The 18,569-nt window shown below is 40.0% G+C and overlaps 1 protein-coding gene across 6 annotated transcripts in view; it reads left to right on the top strand.

Annotated features, from left to right (window-relative positions):
* Positions 1 to 17,790, top strand: part of RBMS1 (RNA binding motif single stranded interacting protein 1) — a 209,330-nt gene extending 191,540 nt beyond the window's left edge. For 4 of the 6 annotated variants that reach the window (XM_077829504.1, XM_077829506.1, XM_077829507.1 and 1 more), the window contains 5 exons: positions 3,559 to 3,609; positions 9,767 to 9,877; positions 11,018 to 11,098; positions 12,986 to 13,068; positions 15,247 to 17,790. In XM_077829504.1, coding sequence (XP_077685630.1) covers positions 3,559 to 3,609; positions 9,767 to 9,877; positions 11,018 to 11,098; positions 12,986 to 13,063 — 321 coding nt within the window. In that variant the 3' untranslated portion in view covers positions 13,064 to 13,068; positions 15,247 to 17,790. Of the gene's footprint in view, positions 1 to 3,558; positions 3,610 to 9,766; positions 9,878 to 11,017; positions 11,099 to 12,985; positions 13,069 to 14,076 lie in introns of all 6 variants that reach the window. The other 2 variants (XR_013347439.1, XM_077829505.1) reach the window with 2 other exon arrangements.
* Positions 17,791 to 18,569: the final 779 nt, after the last annotated feature.

Here is an 18,569-nt window from a genome sequence, read left to right as displayed (position 1 = left end):
TTATGGGTCTCTACAAAAATGCTAAACTTAAATGAAAAAGCTATTCAGTTCCATACAGGATTAGCACAAATGCCACATGGATTACTAACAGGTGCTTGTTTTGAAGTGCTGCTTGTTTTATGTAGCACAGCAATGTAATTAGATGTAAGGAATCTTGCAAAATAAAGGCTCTTGCTTGTGGTTACAGCTAGGGTATTTGTTGGCCATTTGTAGATTTCATATATAGTTCTCTATTGTCTTCCATGGCAGTTTGTTGAATCCTTTTTATGTCTGTGGTGTATTTGTAAGAGAATACCTTTATTTAAACCCTCTTTGGTTTGGTTGGCCGGCTTTTGCTTGAAGATTTGCCCATGCTCCTGTGGCTTCCTTTAGGCATAAGGAATCCTAAGAAGAGATTAGACACTCACTACATCCTAGGGGGAAAAGTTTGAAGAAGAGTTCAGATGACTGGGAGAAAATCATGAACAGCCGTGAGGTCAAGTACAAATATTTCCACATATGAGCAAAGGGCCTCTAAAAGGGCCTTTTAAAGCAGGAGTTACTTTGGTATCATAAGGATTGTAAAGCAAAGAGTACTCAGTGTACACTTTGCAATCTCAGAGCCCAGTACAAAGCACACTGAAGTCAACTGGAGTCTGTCCTTTGACTTCAGTGAGCACTGAAACAAAGGCAACTGGCATGAGTAATTCTGCCTCCCACTGCAATAAGCTTACAAAAAATGTAATATGCTGATAAAGCAGTTATCACGTTTGGTATAAAGCTTTCAAGAATGTTCGTTTTTAAATACCACTCTGATCTTCTGTATTTCCATTTATTGAGAGTCCGGATTTACTGCTGCAGTTCAGTAGAATCAGGCAAAGGCTGACTTGCCACACCACAGCTTAGAGACATTTAGCTATTGCTGTTTGCAGTGCTTTTGTAGCTGTGTTGGGCCCAGGATAATAGAGACACACATTGGGTAAGGTATTATCTTTTATTGCACCAACTTCTGTTGGTGAAAGAGACAAGCTTTCAAGCTTACACAGAGCTTCACTTCTTCCTCAGGTCTGAAGAAAAGCTTTGCATAAGCTCGAAAGCTTCTCTCTTTCACCAGAAGTCGGTGCAATAAAAGATATGACCTCACCCACCATGTCCCTCTAATTTAGCTATTGTAGGCATTTACTTCATATAGGAGAGACATCAAAAAGCAAAGTAGATTTGATTGAAGATTAAACCAAGGGAGTAAAAAATCCTAACATGAAATGCTGAAGATTTTGGTTTGTTAAATTTAGCAATTATCTCCCATTTCCTAGCATAAAACTGAGTTTAGGGGCCAAACTGTACCATTTGTGCAGAACAGGTGAAATACAGCCCCATACAGAGAGTAGGCTCAAGACCTGCATGTCCCTCTGGTCCCATTTAAGGCCTATATTATGCCCTTGTAGAAACTTCCATATGGTTCAGCAGCCCCAGGTGAGGGAAGTGAAGGAGAATGGGCCTACTTGTGCTTCTACTATCTATTGCAAATTGGTCATCTTGGGGAGGACATTATGGTACTGCCTTGATAGTCAGTAAATTCTGAGAATTATTATAAGCTTCCACCCTTCCTCCCACCTACCCTGCAAAATTCCAATGATTTTAGTTTTTTATTCCTTGTTAAAAACACAAAGCGAATCCTTGTTAGGCTCTCACTGTCCTTCAGGGAATCTCTAATTCTTTCCTTTGTTGCATGTGAAAACTGGAATTTGGCATGGAAGCACTGAGAAGTTACTTGTGAATAAAATGCAGGCTTTCTAGGCTATTTCCCATTCAAATATGCAGCATATGGTATTGCATATTTCCAAATATCTGTTACTGGCAGTGTGTTTTCAACATGTGGCACAAGGCTCAGATTCTAGAGAATGGAACAGTTTAAACACTGTTTACACTGTACTATCTGAAATTATTGCATCCTTTTAATTAGAAATGAAAATGAAAGAATAATTCTGTGTAGAAGGAAGTGATGTTTTTTTCTGGCCAAAAGAGTTTCATAATACAGATATTAGTCACATCTTAATTACAGATCCACGCTTGCTGAACATACAGCATCCTATCACTTACACAACCAGAATGCATCATGAAATTGAGATTGTTTTTTCTTGAGGTGCAGCAAAACCTGTTCTTAGAGTTAGTTTTCCTGAAGGACATCAGATTTCATAATGTTTGGTTAGTGTTTGTTCGTACTCTTTCTGCACCTCTGATACACCCAGATGAAAGTTGTGAGTCAGCTGAAGAGATCAGTCTAAGCACCAGTCAAATTGCACCAACAGTTTTGAAATTAAAGACTCTGGGTTCCTGAATTCCCTGGTCCTCGCTCTACCTTCTACAAAGTGAGCTGCAGAAGCAGGCTTCTGCTCTTTAATGTTTGAAAAGGAAGAGAGTCATTCAGTGTGACTCAAGAGAAAAATAATCAAGAAAGAAGGGCAGGAAATATTGATCTTGCAGAAAGTCACCTCAGTTCACAAGGTCTAACTGCCTCTGCTCTTCACAGGACTCCATGTGAGGTGGTTTAGGCACCTCGTAGCCCTTAAGTTTCCAGCAGCACTAATTAACCTATTTTAGGTGCACAGAAAAGATCGGAAACCTTCCTCATCCTCTGCATACTTTCTTGGTAGGAGATGGAGACGTGACAGCTCCATATTTCTAGCCTGCCTTGACTTCTCTCACAAAAAAGTCTTTTGTAGAAGCAGGAGTACTAGATGGTTCTTTAAACCAGTCTCTTTCAACTAAGAGAAGCAGATTAGCATATCACTGAAGTTATAAGAATCTTTTAAAGTTATCCTGCCTCAAGTCAGAAAGTCTCAGACAAAGTTAATCTCACTTCCTCTGAAAAATCAAAGAGCTGCTTGCCATTAAGGAGAGCGTGCTTCTCAGGACCACAGTCCCTGTTCCTGGTCTTTAAGAATACTGTACTCTGTTGGCCTATCAGGAGAAACCCAAATTTGCCAGTCCTTATTCTTGTCCCTGTAACAGGTTGAAGCAGAATTACTGGTATTTTAACCATTGCAAACTGAGTAGAAACTATATCAGACTAGCCAGTCCTTTCAGTCCAATGCCACCTGAGCATAAACTCAGAGCAAACAATTCTGTGCTTTCTGAGACTTTCTGATTACTTTTCCCATTGGGATTTCCAAGGACACATAGGCATTTCACACCTCAACATGAGTGGAAGCTAAACGTCTCTTTCCACTAGGACCTTTACAGAGTATTCCATAGAGTTTCTACGGCCTGCACTACAAATTAGATTAAAGTGAATAAAACATACTGCTTTGAGAGTTCCACATAGTATGTTATGTCCGTATCTTGCCTTCCCATTAGACTGTAGTTTTACTCCTTCCAACAGAGCTGAGGTTTGTAAATAGAAGTTTTAATAGGAATCAGTGTTTCCTAGTCTAAATCAGACAGAGGCTGGTTTAGGTAAGCAAATGAACACGTGAAGGCTTTTTATGTTATGATTGATAAAATAATCATGATATTTAAAATGGGTGCATTAAAGAAAAATAGTGTGATGATGAAAATTAAAACTTATTTTTGTTCTAGGTTCAGAATCCTTCTTGGATGCAACCTCAACCATATATTATGCAGCACCCTGTAAGTTCTTATGCTTCCTTCTCCCACTGTTGCTCTTTTTGTGTTTGTGTAGATATTAAACACTTTGCAGCTTTCTGAAGATCTCAAACTGTAGGAAATAGATCTGTTCTTCTTCAAGTAATTGTCCCTATCGGTGCTCCACTTCAGGATGTGCATGTGCCCATACGCTCTTGAGCAGATATTTTGCCAGCAGTTCCTGTGAGACCACACCTGCACCCTACACATTCCTCATGTTCTGGTCTGATGGTATATAGGGAAGACCAGGCCCATTACCATTTCAGTTCCTTCTCAGCCACCTGCAGCTCGAGATGGAGTGTTGCAGTGCCCACTTAGCTAGATGCAAAGCTTGCTAACTTTTTTCTTGTTTTTTCTTAGTTTTTCATTTGTTTAGTACAGTTTGTACTTTGGGGGATTCCCCCTCCCTTTTTTGCCTGTTTTGTGTCTATATTTAAATTTGGCTCTCTTCTGCAGACTTTCCCAATGGGTTATGCCAAGATACTGGGCTTCACACCTGTCTGACTTGCCGTATATCTTTGCCCTTTAACGACAGGCACCCTGGCAGCCTCTGCTGCCTTGGGGAGATTCCAAATCCCCTCCAGGTGTGAGATCCGCACAGGATTCAAAAAGAGATCTAAAAAAATAAACGAAGGGAGGATAAACTAAAACTTTTTATGGAACATTCTCTGAGACTTTTGGGGTCTGAGTCCATTCCCCACCCACTGTACATCAGCTTCAGCTGCTCAGAGCTCCCTGGTGACTGTTTCTGCTTCAGTAAGCAAAGGCCGTGGGGGCCCTTTAGATTCTTCTGAAACACCAAAAAAGAAAAAGAACAGAACAAGAAACCAAGAGGAGGGGAAAGTAACCCCCTTGAACTGGGATTAATGAGTCCTCGCATCCCAGTATGGGTACTGTTGAGGCTTCTAATCCCTCTAGTACTGACCTTGCTGAATACTGATAAGCATACAGCAAGCAACTTCAAGGGGCATCAGAGATGGTACTGGACTCCATGCCTCTGAAGGATAAGGACTCCTCAAATATCAAGGTGTCCAACTCCTTGGTACTGTCTTTCTGAGTTCATGGTAGAGAACCCATGGACCATTCCTCGATATTGTCTCTGGTACCTCCCAGCGTGCAGCCTCCCAAGGAACACTATCCAAACTTCCCAGTACCTGGAAGAAACTGAATTCTCTCCTTTGAGAGGTACCGGCCGGGATTTCCCTCTAGCACCAGTTTACCTTCCAGAGTCTGTCTACCCTTCCAGGACAACTTGACCTCTGGTATCAGTGTGGTCTCTGGGTATCCACAGGGGGACTTGACCTCTGGCGTTGATGTGGTCTCCAGCTACCCACAGGAAGGCTACTTAGAAAGACTTCCCGCTGATACCAGCTCATGATCCAGAGCTGATGGTTCCATCTGTGAATTCTCAACAGCCAGTACTGATGCAGTTACTGGTCCCTCACCAGCCACCTGTACAAGCACCACTTGCCCCCAAGACGTCCTCTGACTTTGAGTTGTTGGTTTAAGGTTCCTCACCCTTTTCATTACCCTCTCTTTTTCCCTTGGAGTGCATCCCAAGGAAGAGTGTCCCAGCAGTATATACAGCTGGCAGAAACAACCTTTGGGTCCTACCTCTTTTCTTTACATCCCACTACAGTGGACCCCTATGGTGAGCACTTTTACAGGGTACCCTCATAAGACGACTCCTCAAGAACTACTGACACCAGGTCTTAGTTCACAGGAGGAGCTTCCAGAGAAGCAGGAGCCAGGTTCAGAAGAGGAGACACCTCCTTCCCACAAATCCTCCTCCTCACCAAAGGAGACTGTTATGCCCTCCACTTCCAATCCTACTCAGGCGCAGATGATTTCAAGGCCTTCCGGGAACTTGCGAAAAGGACTACAGAGACCTTACAAATCCTGCTAGAGGAGATGCAAAACCTCAACATTCCTTGCTGGACTTCTCCAGGCCTCACTGCAGGGCAAAATTGCCATACCAATCAACAGCACTCTACTGTCACAAGCTGATGAGTGCCAATGGTTCTGTTCAACTCATTGGGAGGTGCTCTCCGTATCCCTCGGCCTAGTATTCCTCTGTGCTTATCCCCTGATGCCGTTACTCTTCAGTCTCCTGAACAAGCTGAAATGGGACAGATCAGTGGCTATCCGCTTCGCACAATCATAGATGAGGCAAATATGGTTCTCAGAGCTCCTTTGATTGTTCCTGCAACCATCTCTGTCTTCCTCTGTCAGTGAATCGCCACACCCAGGAATCAGGATCCATGATTCACCCCAGCCTCTTGTTGCGTCATTTCAAGGCATGGGTATTAGATGGCTCTTTGGAACATAAAACAGGACAGCTCTCCGGAGGTCTAGACAGTACTACTCAGTAATAGGAAAGCCAAATATAGAAATGTTTTCTGATCTGGTACCACCTCTTGAATCTCACCTTTCCAACACTCTAAATTTACCTGGTAAATTTGAAAACTACAGGTTTTTAGCTGAACTCAAATAAGATTCTGCTAGCTGCTATTAAAGACTTTCTCTCTCACACACCATTGAAGAGCTTTCAGTCTTTGCTCACCCAGCCAGTACAAAGTTCATTAAAAGCGTGTTTAACCTTTTTCCTATTGTCAAGAAACCAACTCATCCAGGGGACCTCAATTTAGTTCTTAATATGCTAAGAAAACCCCATTTGAACCTATGGGGAGCTGTTGCCTCCTTCATCTATCTCTTAAGATCTCATTTCTTATAGCCGTCTCCTCAGCCAGGACAGTAGAAGAGCTAGAAGCCCTTATGGCTGACCCACCAGACATGGTGTTTTATTGTGACAAAGGGACATCATTTCCCTCACCCCCATTTCTTACCTAAGGTATCTTCAGAGTCCACATTAATCAGTACATTCATCTATCGACGGTTTACCCCAAGCCTTACCCCTCAAGAGAAAGAGCTAGTCTCCATACACTGGACATAAGAAGAGCTCTTGCTTTTAACTTTGACAGGACTAAGCCCTTCAGGGCTTCTCCTAGACTTTTAATCTCCACCACGGAAAGAACGAAAGGGCACCCGATCTCCACCCAAAGACTGTCTAAATGAGTTTTGGGATGCATATTAACCTATTGCTAAGTCTCAGGGGTGCATCCCACTCCTGGAGTGATAGCTCATTCCACCAAAGTGCAGTCTACTTCTGTAGCCTTACTGAAGAAGGGACATGTCACAGACATTTCCATAGCTGTCATCAGTGCATGCCTTTTCCCAGCATGCTGTTCTTGTGCATGCTTCCAGAGCTGATGCATTACCTGCCCTACTTTCCCTATGCTCGAGTTATTCTTGAGCTTTGAGGTTCAGAAGGAACTGGAGCAGTGGCAGGTCCACTCACACCTATACATCCTCACACTGGAGCACACGGTTGCATGGGAGGCAGGTGGGACCCATGGGTACTGCTGACAAAATCTCCAATCAAGAGTGCACAGTTATGCACACATCCTGAAGTGGAGCACCATAGGGACAAAACACCTCAAAGAATTACAATTTCTGTACAAGGTAAATAACTCTCCTTTCCATAATCTTTCTTGGATTTTGGTGATTCTACCGTGGGACGCTGTATGCTAAGAAGGAAGGAAGAGGACATGATCAGTTGGAATTGGGGCTCAGTCATGACTCCTGCTACTTCAAATTTTAACTAGCCCAGCCTTCCTTTGCCAGGGCTCCACTTTACTGGTCCTCAGTAACAATGGCCCAGGTTCACCAAGGGATTTAAGTGCCTAAAGCCAATATTTAGGCACTACTGCAATCCACAAAATCCCTGCTCAGCTGCCACTGAACACTGTAGTTACCTAAATTCATTCATCACCTAAATATTTGCTATAGAATTCCCTTAGGTGCCTAAGTTTCTGTCTCTGGGCATGTGCACTGCTTCCTCAGGCAGGTGCCCCAATGCATTGGATGCCTAAGTCCCAACATGATCTTCAGTCCAGCTGGAGATAGGCATGTCCCCGCCTATTTTGCCTGTGGGAGTTAATCCAGTAGACACACTCAGAGCCTGTCTAGCTCCATTCAAAACAGCCAGGAGGAGGAGGTGGCGGCAGTGGCTTTCCTTATAATCTTCAGCCTAGTGGTTAGGAAACTCACCTGGGACATGGGAGGCTCCAGTTCAATTCCTCTGCACTCCTAAATGATGAGATGAAAGAACTTGAACCTCTCAGGTGAGGGCCCTAACCACTGGGCTATAGTGTCATTCTCACATTTTTTTGTCACTTTGAAAGGGAAAAATAGGAAGGAAAAGACACACGGGTCCATGTGTTCAGGAAGGCAGGTTGATGAGGACAGCTCCATTTATCCCCAGTGCAATTTCCTGTGAGATAAGTACATCCTTTTTTAGGATGCTGAGATTGAACGCTTTGTGACATAGCCCATGTGGTGGTAATATGCATGTGATAAATTGCAGAACCAATTTTAAAAATGCTCTAGAGCAGATCTAAAATAATTCAGGCCACCTGTTTTACAGAAGCAAAATATATGGTATGATATACACAGATTTATGGACACTCATTTAGTTGCCCATGGCTTCCCCACTCATGAGTAATGCAGGTCACCCCCACTCATGCCTATGATATTTTTATATCACACAGTCATGTATTCTTTATATATAATTTGCCCATCTCATTTCCCCCCTCATCAGTACCATTCCACATCAAAATGACTGAGTTCATTGGTACTGACATTATATACACTGACTCGTCCTTTAATATATGCAGTGCCATGGCTGACAAACAAGCACATTTTCAAAGCTAGCAAGGAAATTGCCTGGACTTTAATTAACCTCCTTATGCAGGCTGGAAAACGTAAATCTTTTTGGCAAAGTGTTTTCTGTATGTGCAAGCAAAAAAGATGGTGTTGAACACTTACATCCTTTCAACATGCCCAACTGATACATATTTTTTCCAAGTATGTCATTAATGGACACAACGGATTTTATTTACACCCTTTATCAACATAGAGTTTTGAAATTATAAACAAGGATGAAAGCCTGCAAGTTATGCTGTGAGAAATGCAGATTAATAGGTTATCATGCTATTAGGGATATTCCATTTACAGATGTTCAATTCTAGCTATTATCTCGGTGAAATGAAAGATCTAGATTCCTGACTTCTCAATTTTGGTCTTCGGCCTGTGTGGAAGCTTGTGCTCTCTCTTTCTCATTCATTTGCTTTGCAGAGACACTTGCAGTCTGCAGAACAGGAAATTCTTGCAGTGTTTGTGCCTGTGACTCATTTCATCGAGACTGGTCACATGGTTGTTTTTCTAACAACACTCAGTACTTCATAAAAAAATATAAGACCTGCTGTAAAAGGAATAAATTATTCATTCAAGAACACTGATTTTCCGTATGCTGTAATTATTTCTATTAATTTTCAACCTAAACCTCTTTTCAGTCACATGCCTGCATACATAACACATACAATATATTGAGAAATGTAATTTTACAGGAACATCTTAGGGTGGAAATAAACCCCATCTGTATCCATCCATCTAAATTAACCCCCCATGCATTCTTAAGAGTTTTCCGAACACCTGTACACCAACTGAATATTTGGCAACTTCAGGTGCTTAAAAACTATGTCCACTGTACATATAAAGATAGAGAGACGTGACACCAATGTGGTAATCCCATCGTGTTAGATAGACTTTCTACAAAAGAAATGGTATTTACAACATAGCCCTCTGGTACTCGTGCCCTAGTGAAACTGGTACTTCCCTGATCAAAAGTTACAATGCCTAACTCAAGGGTATGAAACTTGAACAGGCAGTCATGGAAGTGCATCATTTGTTGCTGTTGAGGAAAGTATTCTCTCTATAAGACAGTGGCACATGAAATATTTGCAGGTCTATCCGTTGTACATCAAATCTTGCACTTTTGGTAGGTAGTTAAGTAATTACTCAGTTTACAAATTCAGATTGGTGCATGTATAAATTGGGTAGTTAGCTATAAAATGGAGTAAAATCCTTAGGATCTCCGAGACCAGCTAGTATCATTGTTGTGGGTTAGGGCAAACCCTACTGGTTGGAATTAAAGGCCGTATTTATGTGCCTGAGCCAAAAGAGTAGTGTAATTAAAATCTGGACAGTCTCATTCTTAAACTTGCTTTTTTCTCTCCTATAGGGTGCTGTATTGACTCCCTCCATGGACCACACCATGTCACTACAGCCTGCATCAATGATAAACCCTCTGACACAACAGATGAGTCACCTTTCATTAGGCAGTACTGGAACAGTATGTGGCATTTAATATAAAGCTCAATATATACAAAGGGAAAATGTTGTGTATTGATTACAATATCTGTGTAGTGTACATGAAAACCACTAAGAATTTTTCCTCCTCAATTAAAATGTAAATGGCTGTCTCCACAGATTCTTTAGGGCAAAAGAGTAAGCAGACAAGCTAGTGTAGTAGTGTGAAATGCACTCCAAATGCATGGAACAAAGCAAATGAAAGTAGCCCAGTTTAAGTAGTTCTAATTCTAGAACTGGACTTAAAGCAGAAATAATGGTGCTGAGTTCACTCTGCAGGGTTCGGTGTTGTAAATAAATTATTTGATTCACATACATTTGTCTGATATGAAGACATTTCATCTGCTAAAAACCTCTTACATCTGTATATTAAATTCTATGCAGTGTTATATCTAGCATACCAAATGGTAGTTTGACATAGAGAAGTACTTATACCGATCCATTTAATACAGATGATTGAAGAGACCCATCTGATGGTAACTTTTGCTCATTATTGACTTAAGCTAAATTTGAACCACTGACCTAAAGGAATACCATGAGCTTCCTAGTTTAAACTGCATTCCTCATGGAAACAAATACATTGGATTAATAAAAAATACATGGCACACTTTATTTAGATAAAGTCTGGCCTCCATTAGTGTAGTTTCTTGCCACTTATCAAACATAAATGCATTTATCCTCAGAACACCTCTGTCAAGCAGAGAAGTATTATCCTCAGTGTTCACAGATGTGAAACTGAGGCACAGAGTTAAGAGTCTTGCTCAAAGTCACACAGTGTATGGCAGAACAAGAAATTGACCCAGATCTTCTGTAACAAGCCAGTTCCTTAACCATAAGAGCATCCTTCCTCCTTGGGTACATACTGATAAGAAAAAGACTCAGACTGGAATTTTGTTGGAAAGAAAATACTTAACCTCTTTGTTTCTGAAGGCCAAAGTTGAGTTTGTGTACTAACACTGCTCAGTGTAATACACCTCACTTCTCTGCACTGGTTATTGATTTTAGATAAAGCTTGCTTTGAATCTTTTTCCCTACCAGAGCACTCAAATATATATTTAAAAAATCTTTATGGGGTTTGCATCAGATTTTATTTTAGCTGAATGTATTGTCTCTGTCTTTTTAGTACATGCCAGCCACAACAGCTATGCAAGGAGCCTACATACCCCAGTATACACATGTTCAGACAGCAGCTGTTCCTGTTGAGGTTGGTAAATTTTATAAGCAGCAGACTATTACAGCCAAAATTGTTATATTTATTGTTTTGCCAGGAAAAAAAAATACAGATGAAAACGTTACATTATGCAGGACCTTTGAGTACAAATGGAGTTTAATAAAACTACCATCATGTCATTATTTTCATCTAATAAATATACTGCACCAATGTGAACTTCTAATAGTTAATTCTTCCATCCAAGCAGCGACCCAGCCCAGCCCTGCTTAGCTTTGAGATATGACTGCATGTTGCAGTTCCAGGGGGAGCTATACCATTGACCACTCTCTCTCCTTGGGCACTCTTTCCCAGTTATAGGCCTGTAACTCTCAGGGTGTAATCACACTATTTACACCACTCCTGTCCATCAACTATGTCCTCAACATGGCCAGCTGGATTTTGGCCCCTGCTTAGACTTCAGACCCATGACCACTATAAAAATGTAGTGACCGAGAATAGCGTGTTCAAATCAAAGTATTATTTGTTCATCCACAGGAAGGAAAAGGGTTAAGGAACAAAAGCCTATATGTGTATTATCTTACTTAAACTTGCAAGGAAATGCTAAGGTTTATGTAGGCCCCACTTATCCCAAGAACCCCCAGCATTGGGGCTGGGCAAGGCAGATTTCACCCCTGCAGCCTCTCATTCCCTAGTTTTTATTTTATCTCTCTCTGCCCACATCCTGAAGTTTACAGGCCACATTTTATCCATTTCAGAGTCTGTTTGTCCTGAGACACTTGACCCTGGTCAGTATGATTTATACACCTCCCCAGATGTGTCAGAGGCAAACTACAAGTGGTGGATTCACTGTATTGTCCTTTTAAGTACCAGACACTGAATTATGCTGTGGTATTGTAGTTGTGTAGGTCCCATGATATTACCTCATCCATCTCATCTCCTCTCATCTAGTATCTTTTATCGGACCAACTTCTGTTGGTGAGAGAGAGACAAGCTTTCGTTGACCTAAAAAAGAGCTCTGTATAAGGTTGAAAACTTGTCTTTCTCACCAACAGAAGTTGGTCTGATAAAAGATACTAGCCCGCTCACCTTGTGTCTCTAGCAGTTGAATTAGTCATCGCCTGGTTACTGGGCTATGTGTTGAGAGCTCCAGCGGAACTAACCCTTAGTCTTCCGTAGAGCCAGCCACACTACAATACCGAAGCAGATACACACAAAATATATGGTTTCAGAGTAGCAGCCGTGTTAGTCTGTATCCGCAAAAAGAAAAAGAATACTTGTGGCATCTTAGAGACTAACAAATTTATTTGAGCATAAGCTTTCGGGAGCTACAGCTCACTTCATCGGATGCATCCGATGAAGTGAGCTGTAGCTCCCGAAAGCTTATGCTCAAATAAATTTGTTAGTCTCTAAGGTGCCACAAGTACTCCTTTTCTTTTTACAAAATTTATGGGAATGCAGAAGTCTGTGTTCTTCACATTGACTCACAGCACAAAGATGGTGACTTGTAGTGGTCTACAGAAAACATTAGAATTTATTCTCTCATTTTTTAATATGTTTGTGTGGTTCCATTCTGTTAATCTCATCACATTGTCTAGTTATTGCTATAGCAATTTAGGAAATAGAACATGTACTTGATCATTTTATATTTCGTTAGATCTTCTGTTATAAATAAAAGTGCAGGCCAAGTTGGATGCATCACTTTTGGGGTACCTAACTTGAGAAACCTTGGAGAGGGGCCTGGTTTTTTAGAAGGATGAAGGAGAAGATGCTTAACGCTTTCTGAAAGCCAGGCCCAGTCAAGTCTCTTGGGTTGTACAACAGAATACAGAGGCATCCAAAATCTCTAGTCATTTTGGGAAATCTAGGCGCTAGCTAGTATTGCTGGACATCATGTCTCAACCCCTTTTTCTTCTTTTACAGGAAGCTAGTGGCCAACAGCAGGTTACAGTAGAGACATCCAGTGACCATTCTCCATATACGTATCAGCAAAACAAATAACTGAGGTAGGGGCTTGTCCTGTTACTCTGAAAAAGACATGAATTCAAAACTAAATGTACAATATACTGTAGCTTACAGAAGTGATATAATCTAAATAAAACCCCTAATAATTTAGGGCCAGAGCCCAGCATCAGTTTGAGTTTTGCCAGAGTGAGAAATTAGAAAAAATAGAGTAAAGGCTTCAAGATTAGTCCCTTAATGAATTATCTGTAATAATGTATTAGTAGTTTCTCTGGCACACAATTGCCTACCATTCTACCTTAACTTGTTCACATTGAGATATCAGTGCTTCCATGCATGGCATCAGACTTGTGCAGAGAACAGTTTGAATCCCAGCACTAACTTGGAAGTGGCTTTCCTACAGAGAAGCAATGCCACCCACAGTGAGATGATGCAGTGGAATCTCCTCAAGGAAATCCTTGTTGAGTTTCACTTGTAAAGACTCCCCTTTCATGTCTTTAAGACTGTAGGAAGGAGACAGACTGGTCAACAAAGTGTTAGTCCTGGCTTAAATTTTTCTCAGAGTTAGTTAATTTCCTCCTTTTCATAGAAAATGTTCCATTTGCTTTCCTTAATAAGTCACTCATTTGTTTGGACTGTAACCCCTTCCATGCAGCACTGCTTTTTATAGCTTGCCACCCTTAAAGTTTTGTTTGCATTGACCATTTCCCTAGCATTCCATTTTCTTCATTCCATCCTTCCAAGACACAAGCTTCTGGAGTTCAGTTCTTCTCTGTACTTCAGTTCCATAAATGTTTATAAAGTTTTGCAAGATTTCACACTGAAAGAACTTTATTCATGCACTAGAAAATGAATCTCTCACTACATTGCTTATGTGCCCCGAAAGGTTCATAAAAGTTCATTTCTGTAGCTCTCATGACACAGGTTTATTAGAAACACAGAATACAGAAAGCACCAGCAGTTTTATGATTGTCCACCTTCTGTACATAATCTTGTTTGCCTAGTGCACATTCACTAATACATACATATCTCAATTACCTTTGGTTTTGCAGGTCAAGTATGTTCTGTGGTAATGGTAACACTGTTCTCATCCCAAGTATTCGGATAAGAATTTCTTCTATACTCAGGAAGACTAAAAATTGTCATATAAACAAATTCATTAGCTGAGCACATTTTATCTGATGCCATGTTCCATATAATAGTGAACATGTGTGCGTGTTTGTTACTTTACATTGGCCAGACACTGGCCCCTACAGGATTCCCAAGTAAACAGGCCTTGCACATCCCCATTCTTCCTTTTGAGGTTGAGGGGCCTAAATCCTACACTTCGCAATTATCCAGGCACATCCTGTGGACTGTTACTGCACCATGGCCCCTGCATGCTCCCAATTCAGGGCATCTTGCTTGTGGGTCAGTATAGTTCAGATGCGTGGCTTGTCCTAAGCCTTCTCTGTGGGCCTGTGAAGATTGCTGCTGCCAAGCAGTGATCCTGGGCACACAGAGAAGCAAAGTTCTGCTCTTCATATCCTGTCCCTAGCACAAGATCAGTATTATCTCCACTCGTTTGGGGCTTTGCATGTTCACAGAGCAGAAGGGACAACATTTGGCCTCTTGAAGAGATGGTAAAACTGCTACCCAGTTTCTCTGAGGCATATTATAACCACCACCATTGGAAACATTGAGCACTCCCCTTAAAAGTCAATATTGCATGAACGTAATGTCTTAAGAAGCATTGTTCTTAGTGTTTACATGCACTATGAGTCAGTATGGTCCCTATAAATAATGAATAGCAGAGTGGCAAATAGTGTTAATATTATTAAACTGAATCTGCAAAATAATGTTCCTCCCCATGAATGCACCAACAGTAGATGCCATTAAAAAAACAAACACACGCACACACACAAACCCTCAGTTTGAGTGCAGGGTCACAGTCCCTAAGCTCTCAGCAAGCAGAACTCCCAGTGGGGAATCAGTGGGATTTTGTGTGAGAAAAAAACTATAGGATAAGGCTGTAATTAGGCAAAGGGACTATCTGCGCAGGTGCTGAGAACCCTCAACTCCCAGGGCACTTGGCACCTTCCTGATCAGTTGTCAAGTATGTACATGGGCTCACTTGGTCCTCTCAAAACTACGTCTGAGGTAAGAAACAATTTCACAGATGTCTACAATAGAAGACAATGCAAAAGTAATTCTGCCCTAGCTCTGACTTCTTTATGTTACAGATGTCCAGTGTTGACCTTGCCTGGAGAAGGGTGCAAAGGCTGAAACAATCATGGATTTTACTGATCAATTGTGCTTTAGGAATTATTGACAGTTTTGCACAGGTTCTTGAAAACATTATTTATAATGAAATCAACTAAAACTATTTTTGCTATAAGTTCTATAAGGTGCATAAAAAATCCTTAAATTCATCTAGTAGCTGTTCCTGTGAACAGGTTTATTTTAGTAAGAAAATTTTTATCAAGTATTATGATGCAATTTTTTTTTTTTTCCAAATTTCTGGGTATGCACAGATGACCACGAAGACTTATTCACGTGCATGGCAGAATTTGTATTTTGGTTTGGTTTTGTTTTGTTTTTTTGGTTTTTTTGTTTTGTTTTGTTTTTGTTTGTTTTGTTTTGTTTTGTTTTTTATTGTATGAAATGGGTTTTCTGAAGTTTAAAATAGTAAAACATCTAAAATGATGATCTGTGCTTGCAGTGTGTGAGTGTTGCTACAGTGCAGTGTTGCAGTTAGTGTCTGTTCTCTTAGCTTTCTGTTTTTCTTTTAACGTAGTGTGAAGTGTCTTATCCTTTTCTATAAATTCCAATTTGCCTTAAATCTTTCATGCTGTAGCTGTTTCAGTAAGTAGTCCAAACTAATGGTGTAGAATGCTTTGACCAAATGAGCTGGTCTATTATGCCTTGTAAAACAGCAGCATAGGGCTTTTAAAAGGTAGTCAATAAAAATTGCTGAAAATTTGGCTTTTTTTAATGTGTAGTAGGTGTTTTTAATGATTTTTCACATAATGTGTAAGGTAGTGAAATGCAAGAGGGGAAAAATGTTTTGTGTGAAACACATTTTCTGACTGGGGGAATTTTAATAGGATAAATTGTTTGTAAGGCCATATGCCAATAGTTTCCTCTGATAGTTTGAATGATTTAGGAACTCTGCTGTAAGATGCAATGTAAAATCTTTTTTTGCCTTTTTTCAGAAACTAACTTGATGTTCTAGTTTTAGTGTAGGTAGAATGGGGAGTTTGGGGTGGGAATATCACAGAACATTTTTGTCCTTCCTTTATACTAATGATAGTGCTTTAGAATGATGATTGTGCTGAGACCTAGCAAACAGAAAATTTGCTATTACAGCAAAATGGCAAAAGCTAAGGACTTGTTTGCAAACATAAGCTGAGATGTAAGTAGACGCATAATTGATTGGGTACTAGCTCTCTATAGGAGGTAAATAAAAATAAAAAGACTTGGCACTTTTAAAGGTAACTTTACCAAAGAACAAAGAGCCAGTAACCAATAATTCTGATTTGTCTCAGCATTACGTCTTCTGTACTCTTTATTTTTGCCGGACCAGTTTGCGGTTAGGAGAATGTGCCTTTTTTTGTACATTTGCCTTTAGGTTTTATAATTTTAATTGAAGTATGGTCACAAAAAGCATGAAGGAAGACTTGGATCCAAGCAGTGCCACGCTTTACATCATCACTACAAGTGTTAAGTGTAAAGAAAACCAGTTTTGAAACTATGAAATTCCTGATTAATAAATACACAGTTATTTGTATTTTTACGTATTAGATAATTCACTGCTATTAAAGCTCTTTTATTACAATGGCATATGTTTTAAATCAAATGATAAATTAAGTTGTCTTCCAAAACTGTGTACTTGTCTGGTCAGCTGTATATGATCAGTTATCTACCTCAAAGTTTATTTCTTTTTGTATTGGGACAGGTTGCTGGCCCTCCCTGTTTCCACAGACCAAATCATCCTAGCTCAGGAGCTAGGGCTAAGCAGTTACTTCATTCAAGTATTTTTTAGTTGTTAAATTGTGTGAGTATTGGAGTATAGATGTCGGTGACATTTCATAGTTTCAAAAATAAATTGCTGCTCTGAGAAGTGTAGATTCTAGTGAGTTACATAGTCATAAGAGATGTTTGTTTTTTCTTTTTAAAAAAAAAAAAGGTTGTGGTATTATTGGTTCTGTGCTCCCTGGAATATTACTGCTTTGTAAAAGTCCAGACTTCCTGCAGCACCTTCCCTGTATCTGGTATATCGCCATTCTTGGATCTCTCACTACTTGATATTTTTTGCATTCGTTAAAATTGCAATACAATAGCTGTATTAGAGGGAGGGAAGAGCTGCTGCTAGAAGTGTCTGAACTAAGTGCCATACTCATTGTCCGGGTAAGATTTGGGAAATTTAACCTCTGTACATAAAGAAATAATCAGTTACTTAAACATCACATAGTAGACAGCCATTAAATTATAAAAAAAAATTAATTTATGAAGAAAGACCTTTTGTACAGATTGAAAAAAAAAAGATTTTCATAGAGATATCTATATGATCAAGAGAGTTAATTTTTTATTTTTGTTTTTCTAGTGCCACAAACTTGCCAGTGGTAACTTATTTGTCCGGTTCAAGATAACTCTGTAGTTTTGTTTCCTAGGACTTGTTAAACGCCAAAAGACATTTTTGAACTGTACATTTGATTAGATTGTTAGCTTTTTCTGTTTTATTTCTTTTGAAAACTTTTGAATAAAAAAGATTGAAAAAATGAAAATGCTTTCTTTCTCTTCAATTCTAACTATATCTGGAGACTGGATGGACCCCAAACAGCTTATGGTGAAACTTTAGTGTTTCTTCATGTTGAACTGCTCAAATTTGGATTCCACTTCTCAGAGGCCCCCTTCCCTCCCAAATGTTTCATTAAAATTGAATTTTAGCTTTCTCAAACTACAAGTCATTTATTGTTCTTTAAGAGCAAACAGGAAATAATTTTTTATAATAGTTTTATCAAATATCTGATTTGAATGCAAAAGCTATGCCCTTCTTTGCCTCAATACAGGCCTACACACGTAATGGTAAATTCAGGCCTGGCTGTCTCCACAAGAAGTCTGCAAGCAACATGGGATTTAACAGTTACAGTCACTAGCATCACACTGCTGCATAAAAGTGCTTTGCCAGTGCCAGCTGCCGTGAATTAAATTGGCTGAGGATGTACAATCCCAGTGAATTTCACTCAGAGCATTAGCATCACTTCAGTGCAGTTGTATGATGTTAATTGGTCACCTTCCGCCTCAGTCTGAAAGAGAGTTGAAAAAGAAAACATACAGAAGGACCCAAACACATTCATGTTCTAAAGAGATTTCCCCTCAATTGTGATATCTGTAGCAAAAGGTGCTGTTCCATATGTTGTGTGTGTTGTCCTGCCCCAGAAGTAATGCTTCTAAACCAAATAACTTATGGCAAAATATCAAAAACTATTTCCCCTGACCAAAGCATTAAATAGTCAAATATCTAAAATAGAGCTATTTCTGGGATGTTGTAGATATGATGTGA

Source organism: Eretmochelys imbricata, chromosome 11 (genome assembly GCF_965152235.1).
Source record: "Eretmochelys imbricata isolate rEreImb1 chromosome 11, rEreImb1.hap1, whole genome shotgun sequence".
NCBI classification, from domain to species: domain Eukaryota; kingdom Metazoa; phylum Chordata; order Testudines; family Cheloniidae; genus Eretmochelys; species Eretmochelys imbricata.
The sequence above is the reverse complement of the archived record's forward strand: the minus strand, read 5'-3'. Positions and strand labels throughout refer to the sequence as shown.